At 49.8% G+C, this 15,911-nt stretch overlaps 2 protein-coding genes across 2 annotated transcripts; both read right to left on the reverse strand.

The window, feature by feature from the left end:
* Positions 1-3,190: 3,190 nt before the first annotated feature.
* On the reverse strand, positions 3,191-7,140 carry LOC130265363 (uncharacterized). Its single transcript, XM_056514408.1, has 4 exons — positions 5,021-7,140; positions 4,751-4,846; positions 4,539-4,645; positions 3,191-4,437 (listed from the first exon to the last, which is right to left on the reverse strand). Exons 1-4 carry the CDS (start codon positions 5,385-5,387, stop codon positions 3,979-3,981), a joined length of 1,029 nt encoding a protein of 342 aa, XP_056370383.1. The 5' UTR covers positions 5,388-7,140; the 3' UTR covers positions 3,191-3,978.
* A 91-nt stretch (positions 7,141-7,231) lies between these two features.
* On the reverse strand, positions 7,232-10,292 carry FOXD1 (forkhead box D1). Its single transcript, XM_056514407.1, has one exon. It carries the CDS (start codon positions 10,211-10,213, stop codon positions 8,942-8,944), a length of 1,272 nt encoding a protein of 423 aa, XP_056370382.1. The 5' UTR covers positions 10,214-10,292; the 3' UTR covers positions 7,232-8,941.
* Positions 10,293-15,911: the final 5,619 nt, after the last annotated feature.

Below are 15,911 nucleotides of genomic sequence, written 5' to 3' on the forward strand. Positions count from 1 at the left end.
CAACTCCCTCCCCCGCTCCCCCTCTTCTTTCTCTTTTGGAGGTGGGGGCGGGGTTGTGGGGAAAGAAGAAATTCTGCTGAACAGAGAAGCCAAGACGGGGAAGGAGTTCCTTTTGACTGCTCAGGGTGATCTATCCAGGCCCTCTAATTAGAGAGGGATCCAGGGTGGCATTAGTTTCCAAACATTTTAATCGAGCTTTAAGCAGAGCTCTTTTCAATAGCAGGAGATAAATGTAGCAACTGTTACCGTATCCCTGAATGGCCACCTCCCATGGCGGGCATTCAGCTTTCCTTTCAGAAGCCCTAAGCAGTTTAGTCTATGGACCCAGCAATACTCCACATATCTTCTAATTAGTCTAATTAGAAAGGTGGATTGATAGATACAAGGAAGACACAGTTAAATTAGGAAGATGCTCAATGCTACCAGTCTGTGCTGGGGAACCGCTTGTTCTCAGTGTGAGGGGAAAAAAGAGATACAGGGAATAAAAGAAGGAAAAAATAAAAAAAAAAAATAAAACAAAACGAAAAAGAAAAATTAAAAGGAAAGAAAGAGAGGGAGAGAGAAGAAAGAAGAAAGAAGAAGAAAGAAGAAAGAAGAAAGAAGAAAGAAGAAAGAAGAAAGAAGAAAGAAGAAAGAAGAAAGAAGAAAGAAGAAAGAAGAAAGAAGAAAGAAGAAAGAAGAAAGAAGAAAGAAGAAAGAAGAAAGAAGAAAGAAGAAAGAAGAAAGAAGAAAGAAGAAAGAAGAAAGAAGAAAGAAGAATCCCGGAGCCTGACTGAAAGAACAAGTCCAGAGAAGTCTGACGCGAAGGGGCTGCTGTCTCTTAATTGAAGGGGAGACATAACTGAGGTGCTTCTCCTGGCTGAATTTTCCCCCGATCCCGGTTGGAAGCACTCCTCGCTGCGCGGCACAGCCCCGGGCCGATACTCGCCATTGTCACTTTCCTGTGACACGGGGCCCTGGGCTCACACAGATATGGAGGGGAAGGAAGAGAAACACGAGGGGCAGAAAGGCGGCCACCTCGACCCATCACGGCCAGTGCTGTCGCCGGGGAGATGTCGCCCGCGGAGACCCGTCGAACGGAGGCAGCACGGGTGGCTCGAGGAAGGCGGAACCTTTAATTGGGAAATAAATCAGGGAGAGGAGGATGGGTCAGCGCCCGCAGGTGTCAAAACAGAGAAAAAGTCGGCCAGGCAGCGTGACAGGGCAAGGTCTATTCCCCCCCTCTCCCGTTAATGTCTCCGTGTTAATTCTCCTGCCCTCAGACTGGAGGGGAAGAGGAGGGCAGGGGGATAAAGCAGAGCCCGCCAATCTCGAGTCATCTCGGGCCACGGTGGGGAACGGGGCCCCGTGTGTTATATTCTACGCTCTATGCTCCGAGTAGGCTTGTGCACCTGTGGGCCTTCTCTTTGTCTTTCTTCTGCCAGGCCGGTATAAAAGCCAGCAAGAGAAGCTTGGGAGCTGCTCCCACCTCTCATTTCGGCATTCAGGGATAATCGAGCTCCCACTCCTCTCCGTTCCGCTCTCCTTGCTTCTTCTTCCCCTACCTGCCTTTTTCTGCACTCGCTTGATTTCTGGCAGATTGACATTACCGACCAAATTACGAATTCTTTCAAATTCAATATTTATCTTGGGAAAAGGCTGTGTGTGTGTGTGTGTGTGTGTGTGTGTGTGTGTGTGATTACAGTCCAGCTTGTCAAAGTCCCTAATCAAACTGCTGGCGAAAGGGGATTCGTAGACAAAAGGAAACAATGGAAGTCTCGTTAGATCATTTTTCTGGACATTGTTTATGGTCTGGAAGGGATCAATCGTTTCAAAATGTTACGAGTAAAAATGATCCTGTGTGGAATGCAGCTAATCCTTTTAAGTTCCTGTCAACTGTTTCCACTCAAAGAATCCGATTTTCCAAATCAAAGGTGCAGAACTCAATTGCCGAGGGATTTATAGCGTCGGCACCGGGCTCCCCTCACCCCACGCGCCCCCGCGCGCCCCACGGTGGGTGTCGACGGCAGGACGGGACTGGGCCGAAGGTTGTGCTCGTCGGGGGGAGTTACGAACCCGGAGTGCTCTGCCGACGGCAGCAGTGGTCTGCTCTACCGGCGGGCCGCCGAGACAGCCCTGTTGGGACGGCAGCGTACCTGGGGCCGGGAGGAGGCACAGAGCACGGTCCCTCCTGCCGGTCTGCCGGCAGCGCCCCGGGCTCCGCCCCGGCACGGCCGCGGCGCTTTGTGCCGCTTACCCGGGCGAACCGCGCCGTCTTGCAGCCGCAGGCGCAGCAGCATCTCCGGGACCGGATTCAAAATCTCTTGTGGAAGCGCTAGGTCTGGCTTGCCCATGTGTTAGCAAGTTGTTGCAGACTCCTTCTGGGTGGGGAGGAGGCTGGAGGGGAAGAGAGTCGTTTTAAAAGCAAAAACATCCTCTCCACATCTCTTGTCAGTAGCCCCGCTCCGGTGCGCGGGACGGGGGATCTGCCTTAGAGGCGGACTGGCGGGAATGGGGATTCCACAGAAAATCATGTCCCGGCAGCCGGATGCTTGAGCACCAGGAGGAGAGACATCGGAATGGAAGTAGGGCTGAAAGCGATCTAAAGCGGTTAATTTTCAGAGAAGGGTCACCCTTAGGCTTCTCATACAGAAGCGAGAAGTAGAGGGGAAGAGCTCTGCTATGTGGCATTAGCGGGGTCTCCGGCTGCCCAGGCTTGCAGGGGCAGTGAGAGGATACTCACTTGAGTGCGCTGCCCCATCGGCAGCGCCGTCTGCAAGGAGAAAGGCAGGTTAAGGACTTCCATTAAGTGGGGAGGGATGTTTGACAGAATCCACCGAGCAGCCCCAGACCGCCTGTTATGCAAAGGCAGGCTGGAAAGAAAGTATACATTTTTTCCCCATGGTCTGTAATTCCCGATCCCGTCCATTTTCGAGGAAAGTCAGCTGATATATCTGATATATCTGATATATCTAATATATCAGTTCGTCCTCGCGGGACACTGGTATCTTTTCTCATCTTGTTTTCTCACCAAGGGTTCTTTTAATAGTCTGTTTATTCGAAGAGCCTGTTCTCCTCTACACCCCCCCACCCTTGTGCAGCCGACAGGTGGAATATTAGAAAGCTATTTATTTCGTCTGATTGTGCTGAATAAGCAGACGTGACAGTGTTTATTTTACAAAAAGAAAACTGAAGGAAGTCACCTCATTAATCTTGATTGTATGTATTTAATGTATCTCGTATATACAGGTGTGCATGTACTCCCCTGCAATGAAACTAAAGAAGCAGTCCCACGACCACTGCGGTACGAAGAGACATTCACGGGTTTTTAAAGCACTTGCCAAAGCCTGGGCTTTAGCAGGAGAGATGACTGCAGTGTGGGCACTGGATGGTGATATCATCGGGTGCAAGAAACATGCTCCTGAACGTTGAGACGCGTTTCGATGTTCTCACATGGTTTCCTTTTTCACTAAGGGGACAGAAATACCTTCGGATTTACCGTAGAGATAAGGCTTTCCCAGCCTTAAGAAACTAATTAATGCAACAGTTGAATTATCTAATTATCCTTTTGCTTCTAACATAAATTGCATAATCTGTCATCTAAATACGGGGGCCCGCAGATTTCTGCATGCCGTTTTACTGCATCAGCAGAAGGGAAACAGAATCAATTCAACAGGTCTCCTGTGGCTTAGAGGAAGGGCAAGTTCAATTATTTTGATTAGAAAAATAAAAAACCCACAACTACAAATTTGCTTCTGAATTCAGCTCAGCGGTAGAATTTCTGAAATTGACTACACACCGCGCTTAAAAAACAAAACAAAACAAAACAAAACAAAACAAAACAAAACAAAACAAAACAAACAAAAAAAAAACCAAACCAACAAAAAAGTCCGCATTTCGCTCAGTCCAGTCCAAATGTTTTTCTACACCTTGGGCATTGCGGTGCCTAGCCGATAAGTCTCTCCGTGACCCGGAACGCAGTGGATGCCTCTGTGTCTCTCACTGCTGCACTGAGGGCACATCTTCGTCCGCTGTGCATCTTCCGTGGGCTTCCTGCGGAGATTCCCGCGGAGACGCAGCCGGTGCCTCCCCGCTCACACGCGCGGGCTCGGTGGAGCACCGCTCCGCCGCGCAGCCGTGCACAGCCCCGGTGCCACCGCACTGCGGCAGCCGGGCTGCTCGCGAGTTTGGCCGAGGGGCTCCCCGTGCGTGCCTTCCCAACCCCGCAGCCTTTGCCTTTGTTGTTTTCCGTCGTGCCGGTGACTGAGCGGCGAGCCGAGCCAGGAGTCTGGGAAGGGGCCGGCGTGTCTCCTGGGCCGGCTGCCCGGAGTACACCTCCAGGCGGGGGGGACTGCCGGCGGGGAACAGAGTTCTTCCGCAAGCGAGAAACAAGAGCAAGAGGTTTACCGGCTTGGAACTCGCGTTCATTTCTCCGTCTCTCCCCAAAACCGACGGGCACTGCGCAATGAGGCATCGAACACGGTTGTTGCCGCAGCGTGGATCTGGCAGCAGCTTGTTACCTTCTGAAGTGCCATTCTCCTGCACAAACGTACACACACCTCTGGGTGAATCTCTCCTCCACATCTCGGGCATGCTTTGTAGCGCAGGAAGGGGCAGCGAGCAGAGACCCAATGGCCGCTGCTCGACGGGACTCTCATGGTGAAGGCTGGAAAGGAGAAAGGACTTTTGGAGTAGGGTGGAGAGGCCTTGTAGTCACCTGCAGCAGGTTGCTGGGGCTTGGGGGTGAGGAACGGCGGAGGCGGACACCTACCTGGTCGGGATCCGCTGAGCTGCGGGCACATGGCAGCCGGTATTCTGTTCCGATAAGGTGTGCGGCCCGTCGCCGGGGGAAGGAGGGGAAATACCTCTGCAGGTGGGGAAGCCAGTGTGAACAAGCTGAAAAACAGATCTGCAGTGGTTAGAAGTTCCATAGCAGAGAGGGTTTGGCATCGATCATAATTTCCGTTACTTCTGACAAATACGATATTATCAGAGACTACAGCGGTACTTACTGTAAGTACTAATGGAAAGTACTACATACGGAGTGGAGTCTCCTGGCCGTGCCAAGGGACAGTTAAACCAGATCCACTTTCCCACAGATCAGGCCTCAGTCTCGACGGTGGAGACCGTGCGCTCTGCCTTCGCCACCAGCGCTGCAAGAAAGGGAGCAGCTGAGAGCAGGTGAGGGCCTCGCCCCCCTCTTCCACCTTCCGGACTTGGTGATGGGGCCCGTCCTGGGTATTCGAAACCAGCCAGCAAGCACGGGATGCGCACCCCGCTGACCCTCGGTGCTTCTCACCGCACCTAAAATACAAACCAGACCCAAGGTGTGGTCCAAAGGAGGTGCGGGTGGGGAAGGTTTGGGTTGAGAGTAGCTTCAGGGCCGAGGAGCTGGGCACGGCAGCCATGGGGCTCGGCCGGACCCTCGGGCTGCGCTGTCTGTCGCAGCCCACGGCGGTGTCCACAGAGTGGGAGCGCTTCCGAGGGAAGGGCAAAGTGTGTGGACATGCAATATAATCATCTTCGAAACCAGGGATGGAAAGGGAAACCTCTTTTACAGGGGATGTGGGAAGGGACCTAACACAGTCCTGCTTAAGAGAAACGTTATACAAGATGCTTGAAAAGAAATAATTTTTTTAAAAACCTAGTTAAAATATATATAAATCACCCATCAGAAACAAAGAACTATGTGGAAGGAAACATTTCTGGATAGAGACACTGTGTGTGGCATAAAAGACGATTGAATACATAAGGGCTTCATTAAATTCCCAATAGATAACATTTGGCTAAATCTATCCCTAGATTAAAACTCCGCATAATAGCACCATAAACCAAAAAGTTTCTTTTTGTGTGGTCCTTCAGGATGAACTGATTGAAACATTAGCCCCTCTTAGAGCAATCCCCTCCCAATTCAGACCCAGTAATTCGTCTCAGCCCTACGGGGATATGATGAGCAAGGAGACGGGTTAATGAATCCACACTTTGTCTCTGGGAGGAGAAGAAGGCGATACTGCTTATCCTACCAGATTGTTTATTAGGGCTCAGACCATTTTGGAGGAATTGCTCGTCCGGGTTCAGTCTTTGCGAGGACTACGCTGCAAGCCTCTGCTAGTCATGAAAGCCGCGGAGAGCACGGCGGGTTATTAGCATGCGAAAGGGGCGCTGCGGCCCGGCGGTGCTGCGAGCTCATCAAAGCGCTGTGGGGCCGGCCACTTTTCTGGCGGCACCTGCTCCGGGGCAGCAGCGGGGAAACAGAGACCCTCGGGACAGGGACTGAGGCTAGGCGGCTTCCCCGTCGACTCGAGGAGAACAGGCAAAAGGGTCCTTCACCACGACCCCAGGCCTCTTCCTCGACCCCCTTTTACTTGCAGAAAAAAAAGAAATCTATACCACCTACTGCAATTTGCTCCTGTCAGCTTCCCTACCAACTCCCAAGGGAAGGTCTTGTCCGCGCGAGATGCAGGCAACCGGCGAAAAGCTGGAAGGAGCAAGTGGCCAAGCAGTTTACTTGCCATATATGCCTCTGAGGGGAACTGAGGGACGGGCGGTGGGCGCACTCGGACCCCACCGTCTGCTGGCATGGGCCGGGCTGGGCTCTGCGTGGGGGAGGTCGCCCGGCTTTCCGGGGTCCACTGCGGAGAAGCCAAGAGAAACAAACACGGGGTGGGTCACCGGAATATACCCTTCTCGTGAAGATAGCTAGGACTCGAGCGGACAGAACCCAGACTGAGAGCCAGCAGCATCCCTCCTCGGGGAGCCTCGCACCGCCGCACGGCCTTCTCCCCCGCAAAACCTTTCCCTGCTTGATCTGCCTCTTCGAGGGGACCTCTGCTTAGCTCGGTACTCCATGCTGCACCGGCCCTCGGCCCGGCTCATCTCCCGGCCAGTTCCGGGAAAAGTGAATTAATCGGTCTCTAGTGAAAAAGACGGGCTCTCCCCAGAGGATACGTACACGGTGCCTCTGAGGTATTTCCCCTTTTGTTTTAGAAATTAGAACGGACTTCACTTCTTTTTCTGCTAAGGAGCTCGGGACACCCAAGGAGACCTTCCAGCTCCAGACTGCAAATGGAGCCCAGCAGGGATCATATGTCCAGTTTTCTTGCTTTTTGAAACCCACTATTTTAACACAGTTCCTATAAACAAAACGGAGAAGCACCACTTTTCTATCTAGGAGAATATTTAAAATCAAGGCGACGAAATACTTCTATACGTAAAACCCCTCCTCACTCCAAAGAGCACTAAAAGGCATCCCTCCCTTTTTAATTTCTTTTATTATGAAAATTCACATAATTGATCCCCGAGTCTCCTAAATTGTTATAAATACAGTTGTAGTTGAAAAGCGCCTCCCTGGTTTGAAAAATGCGCATTCCTAGCCCACAACAAGCATTCACACGCCTACTCTTAAAACATGCGATTCTCTTCTCCATATATAAGCTCTGAATAATTGAGGCCGGATTTTTAGTTAAAAAATTTTTTTAGTCTATAAAATAGATATCTATCCACCTTATGCTGTTAAAACGGGTGTTTGGAATCAGAAAAGCTGCTTTCATGGATTGTTTTGTACATTCAAATATCCTTACTTCGACAGCTTATAAACTTAATCAACTCGTCACACGAGGATTTTACAAAGCGCATTTTATATTTTATGTATTGAAAAGTAGAAACATATGCCGCTATTACCGTCACAGAAACATAAGTGTCTAGAACAAATCTCTCTTAAGTTCAATGCATGCCCTTTATTAGTAGTATTTTCCTTTGGGCCTCTTGGAAACCAAACTATGATGCAGTTGTGATTTAAAACACACCCAAAAGTATAAAAATAGTTTTAAACCGGCTCTTTAATCAATCCCCTGATTGGTGCCTTACAGAACTGGGCTTTACTCCCTCCAGAGAGACCTATTTCTATTTATCCCCTCTTTCGTTCCTGCTGTTTTTTTGTAGAGTGTTTTTTTTGTTTTGTTGGAGGTTTGTTTGTTGGCGTTGTGGTTTCTTTTTTTTTTTTTTTTTTTTTTTTGTTTTGTTTTGTTTTGTTTTCGGATTGTTTGGTTTGTTTTGGGTTTTTTTTTGTCTTTCTTTATCTTCTAGGGTTAACAATACATTGACTGCAAAGACTGTATTTTTATTTTCTTCTTTGCGGTCAAATCTGCACATAATAAATTTCAAGCTAGAATATTCTTTGATTATTGTGTTATTAATCCCAAAGAAAAAAATATCAGTGCCCCAAAGAAAGGAGAAGTGCTAAGGAGGGAATGATCCAAAGCCAATTGTTTGGCTGGGCTCCTTTGGTCTTTGGGTTTGGTTTCGATTTTTTTTTTTTTTTTTTTTTTTTTTTTTTTTGAAAATTAAAAATTTTATTTTTGAAAATGTGTAAAAATTTTACATTAAAATGGTACAATAATACTTGCCAGTAATTTTAACAATATTCCTTGTAAAGAATACGCATAAAGTACAAAATAAAAAACTCCGTAAGTCTATTATAATACAAAACACAGGTTAAAATAAGAAATGATAATCTTGACTTTCTTCTGTGTAAACACGTTAATCTTTTCTTTTATAAAAGTACATGAGACAAGTGTACTAAATGAAAAAGTATTGCTCTGCTGTCCTCCCTCAAGCCTTTCTTTCTACTGTACATTACTGTTTTCAAGCTCCTAGACCTGAGAATCTCTGAACTTTAACAGTTTAGAGACATTTTTTATCACCATGCTTGTTTCTTTTTAAGGAGTGGCGAGTAACTTTCCGATGTAGTGACCGCCTGCCCGTGCAGTATCTAGATCTACACCTGGCTTTGCACTAGTGAAGGTCACGGGAGGTCCGTCGCTCGCGGCTGACGGCCCCCGAGCCCCGTCACAATTATCCCCACGCAAAGACAGGCAGCCCCTGCGGGCAGCGTCCGCCGGGCGTCCGAGCGGCGGAGAAAGGAGATACCCCAGATCCTACCTTCGGAAAGACTCCCAAACATTTAACAGTTAGAGATCCGTGCCGCGAAGCCGGGGGTGGCGGGCAGGGCGGCGGCGGGGGGCAGGCCGCTCCCGGCGCTCCCCAGCGAGCGGGCCAGCCCCGGCGCCGCGGTCGACTGCGAGGCGCAGCTGCTGCCCGCGCCGGGGCCGGGGCTTCCCCCGATGATGCTCTCGATGGAGAAGGGCGAGCGGGCCAGCGCCGCGCCGCTGCCGGGCTTGGCGGAGTGCAGCGAGGCCGCCAGCGCCGGGCCCAGCGGGTGCGCGTAGCCGAAGGGCGTCCGTGCCAGCTCCGCCGCCGGCAGCAAAGGGCCCGGCGGCGCGGCGGCGGCGGCGGGGGGCAGCGCCGCACCGGGGGCGCTGCCGGGGGCGGCAGAGGGCTGGCGGGGCGGCGGAGAGGGGTGGTGGAAGGCGAAGAGGGCCGAGTGGGGGTGGTAAGGCTGGAGCTGGAGACCGTAGCCGCAGCCGTAGGGTCCGTAGGCGCAGGGCGGCTGCTGCGGGGGCTGCGGCGGAGGCTGCGGGAGGAAGGCGGCTGGGTCCACGGCACGCAGCAGAAGCTCGGGCGCCGGGAGCTGCTGCCGCTTGAAGCGCTTTCGGCGGCGGAGGAAGCTCCCGTTGTCGAACATGTCGGCAGATTCGGGGTCCAGCGTCCAGTAGTTGCCCTTGCCGGGATTGCCGGGCTCCCGGGGGATCTTGACGAAGCAGTCGTTGAGGGAGAGGTTGTGGCGGATACTGTTCTGCCACGCGGGGAACTTCTCCCGGTAGTAGGGGAAGCGCCCGCTGATGAACTCGCAGATCTCACTAAGCGTCAGCCTCTTCTTGGGGCTCTGCAGGATGGCCATAGTGATGAGAGCGATGTAGGAGTAGGGCGGCTTCACCAGGCTGTTCTTGCCGCCGCCGCCGCCGCCGGCCCCGCCGCCGCCGCCGCCGCCCGCCCCACCGCCGCCCGCGGTCGCCTTCTGCGGGCCACCCCGCGAGGGGGGCCGAGAGCCACCGGCAGCGTCCCCGCCGCCCGCCCCGCCGCCGCTGCCACCTACGCCTCCACCGCGCACGGGAGACCGCGGCAGCAGGGCGGCGGGGTGGAGGTCTCCCACATCCTCCTCGTCGTCTTCCTCGTCGTCGTCCTCGTCCTCCTCCTCGTCCTCGGCGTAGGAGCGGCGGCGGCGGCGGGTCTGTGGCTCCTCGTCGTCCTCCTCGTCGTCCTCCTCGCCCACCACATCAATGTCGGTCTCCTCAGCCAGTGTCGACGCCTCGGACATCTCCGAGCTAAGGGTCATGGCGCGGCGGCGGGGCAGCGCATCGGAGGCGGCCGGCGCGGCGCGGCAGGCGAGCGGGCGCTCTCGCCGCCGCCGCCAGGCCTCCGCGCCGCTCCGCGGAGAGCCGCCCCGCCGCCGCCACGGGCAGGCGGGCCGCTCCGAGCCGCGCCGGCCCCCAGCGCCGCTGCCGCTCCTCTGGAGCGCTCCCGCCGCCCGCTCGGAGGCGGCGGCTGGTCAGGGTTTTGTTTCGGGGTATTTTTTGCTGCCGTTTGGATTTCTCTCCTTCTCTTTTTTTCCCCTCCCTTCCCCTCTTTTGGAGATCTTTTTCGAGGTTTTTTTCGGTTAGGATCGATAATTCTGGGCGCAGGAAGGTTGTGCCGTCTCTCCTGGAAGTCGGTTTTCCCTTCTTTCTCCTCACCTCAGCCCCCAGACATTAATGGATGCGGGGCAGGAGGGAGCGCGCCTAGTCCTGGGAGGAGGAGAGGGGAGGAGGCTGGCGAGGAGGGAGGGCGTAGGGGATGGCTTGCTGGGCCTTAGGAAACACGGTGAAAAGGCTGGGGCTTAGTCCCAGGGAGGGCGGCCTTCCTCCCCGCCTTATAGCGAGGGGGCCATCACATGGCTCCCAGCGTCAGACCCTGGCGGGGGGAGCGGCGCCGTGTCTCCCCCATCCGAGAAGGGCGCCTCGCTACCGTCCCAGCTCCTCCGGCCTCACCCCATCCATCTGGGGGGGGGGCGAGGGGAGACCGATGCCATATTTAGTGGAAAAGGGGGGGTAAAAAGGTGACACTTGACCCCCAGGGAAAAAAAAAAATACAAGGAAAAAAAAAAAAAAGAAAATAATAAAAAAGTGCAAATATGTCTCAAAGTGTGGGAGCATCTTCCCAGAAACCATCTGGAGAGTCTAGAAACTTCTCGTCTTTCGGGGCTGCCCTCAGAGACGGGGCGCTGCTTCCCGTGGGAAGGAAGAGGGGGGAAAAAAAATCAAACAGGGGAGGGAGATGGTGAGTTAGTAAACCTCAAACTTCTGTCCGCGGAATGGTTTAGAGACATCCTTTCCTATCTCTCCCCCGTCACTCTCCAGAGTTTAATTTATTTTAGAATGAAATAAAATATCTCTCCATGAAGACCTCACAAACTCTGAAAGAACAGCCTCCAAAACACATCACTATACTCAGTTTAATTGTAAGGCTATGGTTATTAAACAGAGAGAAACAGCTCCCTCCATTATGAGAAACACTTACAGAGAATTGGCGTTACCTCCTTTGTATGCAAAGGAAATAAATTCACTGGCCTTTAAAATGGGACTTTCGCTTTAAGTAGGAGCAACACCCCTGAGAAAGCGACAGAGGATTGCTTGCTAATTTAGTGGTACTGCTCCCCTTTTCAGGTGATCTATGAGATGACGGAAGACCGGGGCCCCCTTTATGTAAGGGCTGGCAAAGGAAAAAAAAGAAACAAAAACTCTACCAAAGAACCCAAACAAAATAAAACCCCCACAAATTTGGGCAGAATGCAATTACCATGGTCTTAAAAAGAAAGGCTTTGAAAAATCCCATCGTTCCCCGTTCTGGCAGGATAAACCGCAATCAGGATCCAACTGGGATAGGAGTAGGGGAGTATTTAATTCTTAGGCAGAAATCGTCGTAAGAAGGGCAGACTGATGCATAAAGTCTTATTGATTAAATCTCACTTTGCAAACAACTTACACACCCAATTTCTTGAAATATATTTGCGATATACTGTCCTAACCCAAAGCTACGAGCCGCCGTTTCAAACCCAGTTCCATGGATTTACAACATAATCCTTTCTACTATTTCCAAATAATCCTATTTACATTTTGTTCACTACTAAGGCGCCTGCAAGACAATACCACCAAAAGTTACAAAACAAGGAAGAAAAAAAAAGAAAATAAAAGAAAAAAAATAACCTCTAGGCGCAGTCTACAGGTTTTTTTTTCTATAGAAAAATAGATACCACTCGAGATTTACAGTTCCTACAATTCATAAAAACTCTCTTCGAATTAGTTTTGAGGTCCTAGGGAAGCTACTAAAAGAAAGGTAGACAGAATTTTTCGTCCTCAAGAGGTTTCTCGTCTTTAAAAATAGTATTTTATCTTTCTGCTTCCTTTCCCCCACCTTTTATTCATTTTCTTCTCCTAGTTTGAACGTTTGAAACCGTCTTTAAAAAATCATGCTCTTAAGTATGAAGAACGGTGAAGTTTAAAAATGCACGGGGAAGAACCACTGCAGCGACAAACCAAAAGAGCTGGGGTTTGCCCTCGATCCTCTCTGCTAGCAGAACGCACGGGTGCTTCACTGAGCGTGTGACACCGGCGGCTCTTCGATAGCACCGAGTTCCCGGGAGCCTCGGCTGCGGTGCGGGTCTCTCTGGACGTGGCCGATCGGGGTGGCCTCGGGAGGCGATGGTGACCCCTCTGGAAGGCTTGGGCAACACTGCAAGCTCTCGTCTGTCGCTGCAGGGTGTGTATGTCGTGTGTGTGAGCTGCTGAGGGGATTCCTTTTTGGGGGTCGGTTGAGCCAGCCTCCAGTGCGGGCAATCAATACCTCGCGACTTGTCTTTGAGCATCTTCTGATCGTTCCCGTCCCAATCCCGGCAGGTGCCGTTTCAATAAGGCAAGAAAGGAAAGGAGGAAGGAGAGCAGCAGCGGCTGAGCCGTGAGTGGCACTTCCCTCGGTAAAACCCGGCCAGCGGCCGGGCCGCGGGCTCTGCCCTGTCCCCCACCTCGCGGCCGGTCCCGCTCCGCGCCGCTGCGCTCCGGCGCTGCTGTGCGCGGACGGGGGATGCCACCTACCGGCAAGGAGCGCCGGCTGCGGGACGCCGTGTGCGGGGCAGGGGGCCCGGCGCGGCCTCCCCGCCCCAAGCAGCCAGCGAGAAAGGCAGGGTGGGGCAGGAATCCCCCGCTCAGCGACTGAGCGGGACCCCGAGGTCCTGAAGAAAAGCAGAGTTTTGGAGGGGACCTAAAAACCACCCCTCGGCGAAATAGCTGGAACTTCCTCGATAACTTTACCACCTCCGTCCCGGGGCTCTCTGCCCACACACCCAACCAAACGACCACCCTTGACCCAGAATCTCCGAGGCTGGGGTCTAGGGTTTCCTGCTAGCTGTGAATGAACTGATACATCACGCATTTAAATTGCAGTTGCACAGAAGCAAGATGAGAAATACAGTTCCCAGCTAAAGTTTATACTTCTTTTTTTTTTTTTTTTTTTTTTTTTTTTCATATTAAAATGAATAATAAATTTTAAGTTATTATAAATTGTAATTTTTTAGTTATATATTATACATACAATTCCTGCATGCATATACAGAACATCCACATTTTATCAGTGCAACCCAGACCTTTATTAAAAATCAAAGATTACCCTGGGCACTATTCAGGGCATTTTCAAGCAGCCACACTGGCCCTCTGGCTGAGGTACTCAGAGTTTTCTGGAGCTGAAGAACTGGACTTTTTCTTAAAGTACAGAACTATTTTTTGAATAATTTACGTTTTCTGTGAATGTCGTTTCTTGGGCCAAAGATTGGACTGAATTCTGAGCTGCCTGTGTCATGGAACGAATAAATGCTTCAGCAATCACCTTGCAAAAGGATGGTGGTGTCCATGACAGAGACAATAATAGCTGTGGTCTTCTTCGCCCAGTATAAAAGCGACTGCCATTTTATCTCCACTTCTTTGGGTGTTTATTTTCTTCTACTCTTGCCATGTAGTTTTGGGGAAAGTAACACTTCCTTTAAGCCTTCTGTGGAGGCTGGGATTACAGTCTGTGTGATCACAATGCACTGAAGAGGGTTGGCAGCAGTCAATTGAAAAACTGAAGAAAAATGTAGGGTTCCTGCCATATCTACTGCTAAAAAACGTTTTACCATCCTTGGAGGTGATCTCCCCTCTAACCATGTCAAACATTTTCTTCTTCTTGAACAATTTGGTTTGGTTTGTTTGGTTGGGGTTGGATTTTGTTGAGATTTTGTTTTGTCTGTTGGTTTGGTTTTTTTTTTCCTCCTTGGTTTATAATTTTTGCAGGACATGTACATTTGTTCTGACAAGTGAAAGTCACTTCCTACAAGGCCCTTTGGGATTCTTATTTGTGTAAAAATGTGATTTCGTGTCCTCATGATGTTCTGACCTTAAGAAACATCATTATCAGGTTAGACCAAGACCCATCTAGCAGCATAAACTGAATTCAACATCAGCTAACACCAGATGTTTAGAGAAGAATATAGGAACAAGTGTGTAAAATTGATTCCTAGCTGCCAGAGCCTGTTTCAAGTTGTTTGTTTTAAAGCATAAATAATATCTGAATTTAATAGCTTGTGAGAGAATTTACTCCATTAATTTGTCCAGACATTTTCTGAAATCATGTACATTTACACCACTAAACATACTCTGTGGTGGGATGCTCCTAAGCTGTAACCATAAGAAGTGTCTCTTTTTATTAGCTTTATGCAAGTCACCTGCTCATTTAAATGTGATGTGCTCTTATTTTTGTATTAGAGGAGACAAGGAACAAACACTTTCTCGCTGCTGTTCATGACTCTGTAGATTCTATCACAAATTTTTTTATTGGTCACCTTTTTTACAGGCTGAGGAGCTCTCCTTCAGAATCACTGGACTAGCACAGAAGTAATTATGTATATCTGACAATCTTTTTCATTCTCTCCACTTTTTTTCTTGTTCATCTCTTCCCTATTATTTTCATAATAGTCCTTCAAAACAGCATGAGATTCTTAAATTTGCTTTACCAGTTTTAATTTCAGCTTATTATTTCTACTCTTTTAAGCCAGTAACTATTTCCAGTGCTGGTGGAAGGATATCAGATTTGCATAATGAAACACTGGTTGCCAGAGCTGATATAGCAGAGTATATTTCACACAAAAAAATCATGCTTGTTTAGGTTACCCTTAATTTCATAACTTCGCCAACTACTGAAAACCTTTCTAATATTTTCCACATAAGCTCTACTTTTTGTTGTAGACAAGCTTTAGCAAACTAGGAGGGAGATCCTATAATTAGTACCTCAAATATTTGATATATTTTCCATTTCATTCTATGGAGATGGAAGTAAGCCCCAAAGGAGTACAAACTCATTAATAAATGCAATGAATATTCTCAAGTATATTATTTGCTCACTTAAAAATCCTTGGGGACAGCTATATTGTGGACAAAGACAAGGAAGATCAGTTTTTCCATCTAGAACTCAGTGGGTAATGGGCTCCTGCCAGGACTTGAGCAGAAATAACAGCTAGCTGTTGCAGAAGGAGAAAGGCCCTAACCCTGTCCAGCCTTTCCACCTCCTGCCATCTAAGCTCACCACTTTCCTCCTGCCGAGCACCAGCTGGACCAGGAGTTCTAGAAAACCAAAGAAGTCAAATCCAGAATGACTAAGAATTTTGCAGCTGCCAAGGCATTAGTCAAAGGTAGCATGATGGCATCTACACTTCTTAAGTGGGCCAAATTTAGTCCTGATTCATCCTAGGCTAAATGTGATACACTACACATTTACATGCTGATGTTGGATCATGCTGTCTCAACAATGTTTTGAGTTGTAAGTGTTAATTGTTTAAAGACAATACAAAGATCATTGTCTTCGCAGAGGTCAAAACATTTCTGTGATCATGGCTTGAAGGATTTAAGTCTTCTTGAATTCTGCATATAGGATGTCTACAGGAATGTTTGTCTAAGTCCCTAACATCTGTGCAT

Source organism: Oenanthe melanoleuca, chromosome Z (genome assembly GCF_029582105.1).
Source record: "Oenanthe melanoleuca isolate GR-GAL-2019-014 chromosome Z, OMel1.0, whole genome shotgun sequence".
Taxonomy (NCBI): domain Eukaryota; kingdom Metazoa; phylum Chordata; class Aves; order Passeriformes; family Muscicapidae; genus Oenanthe; species Oenanthe melanoleuca.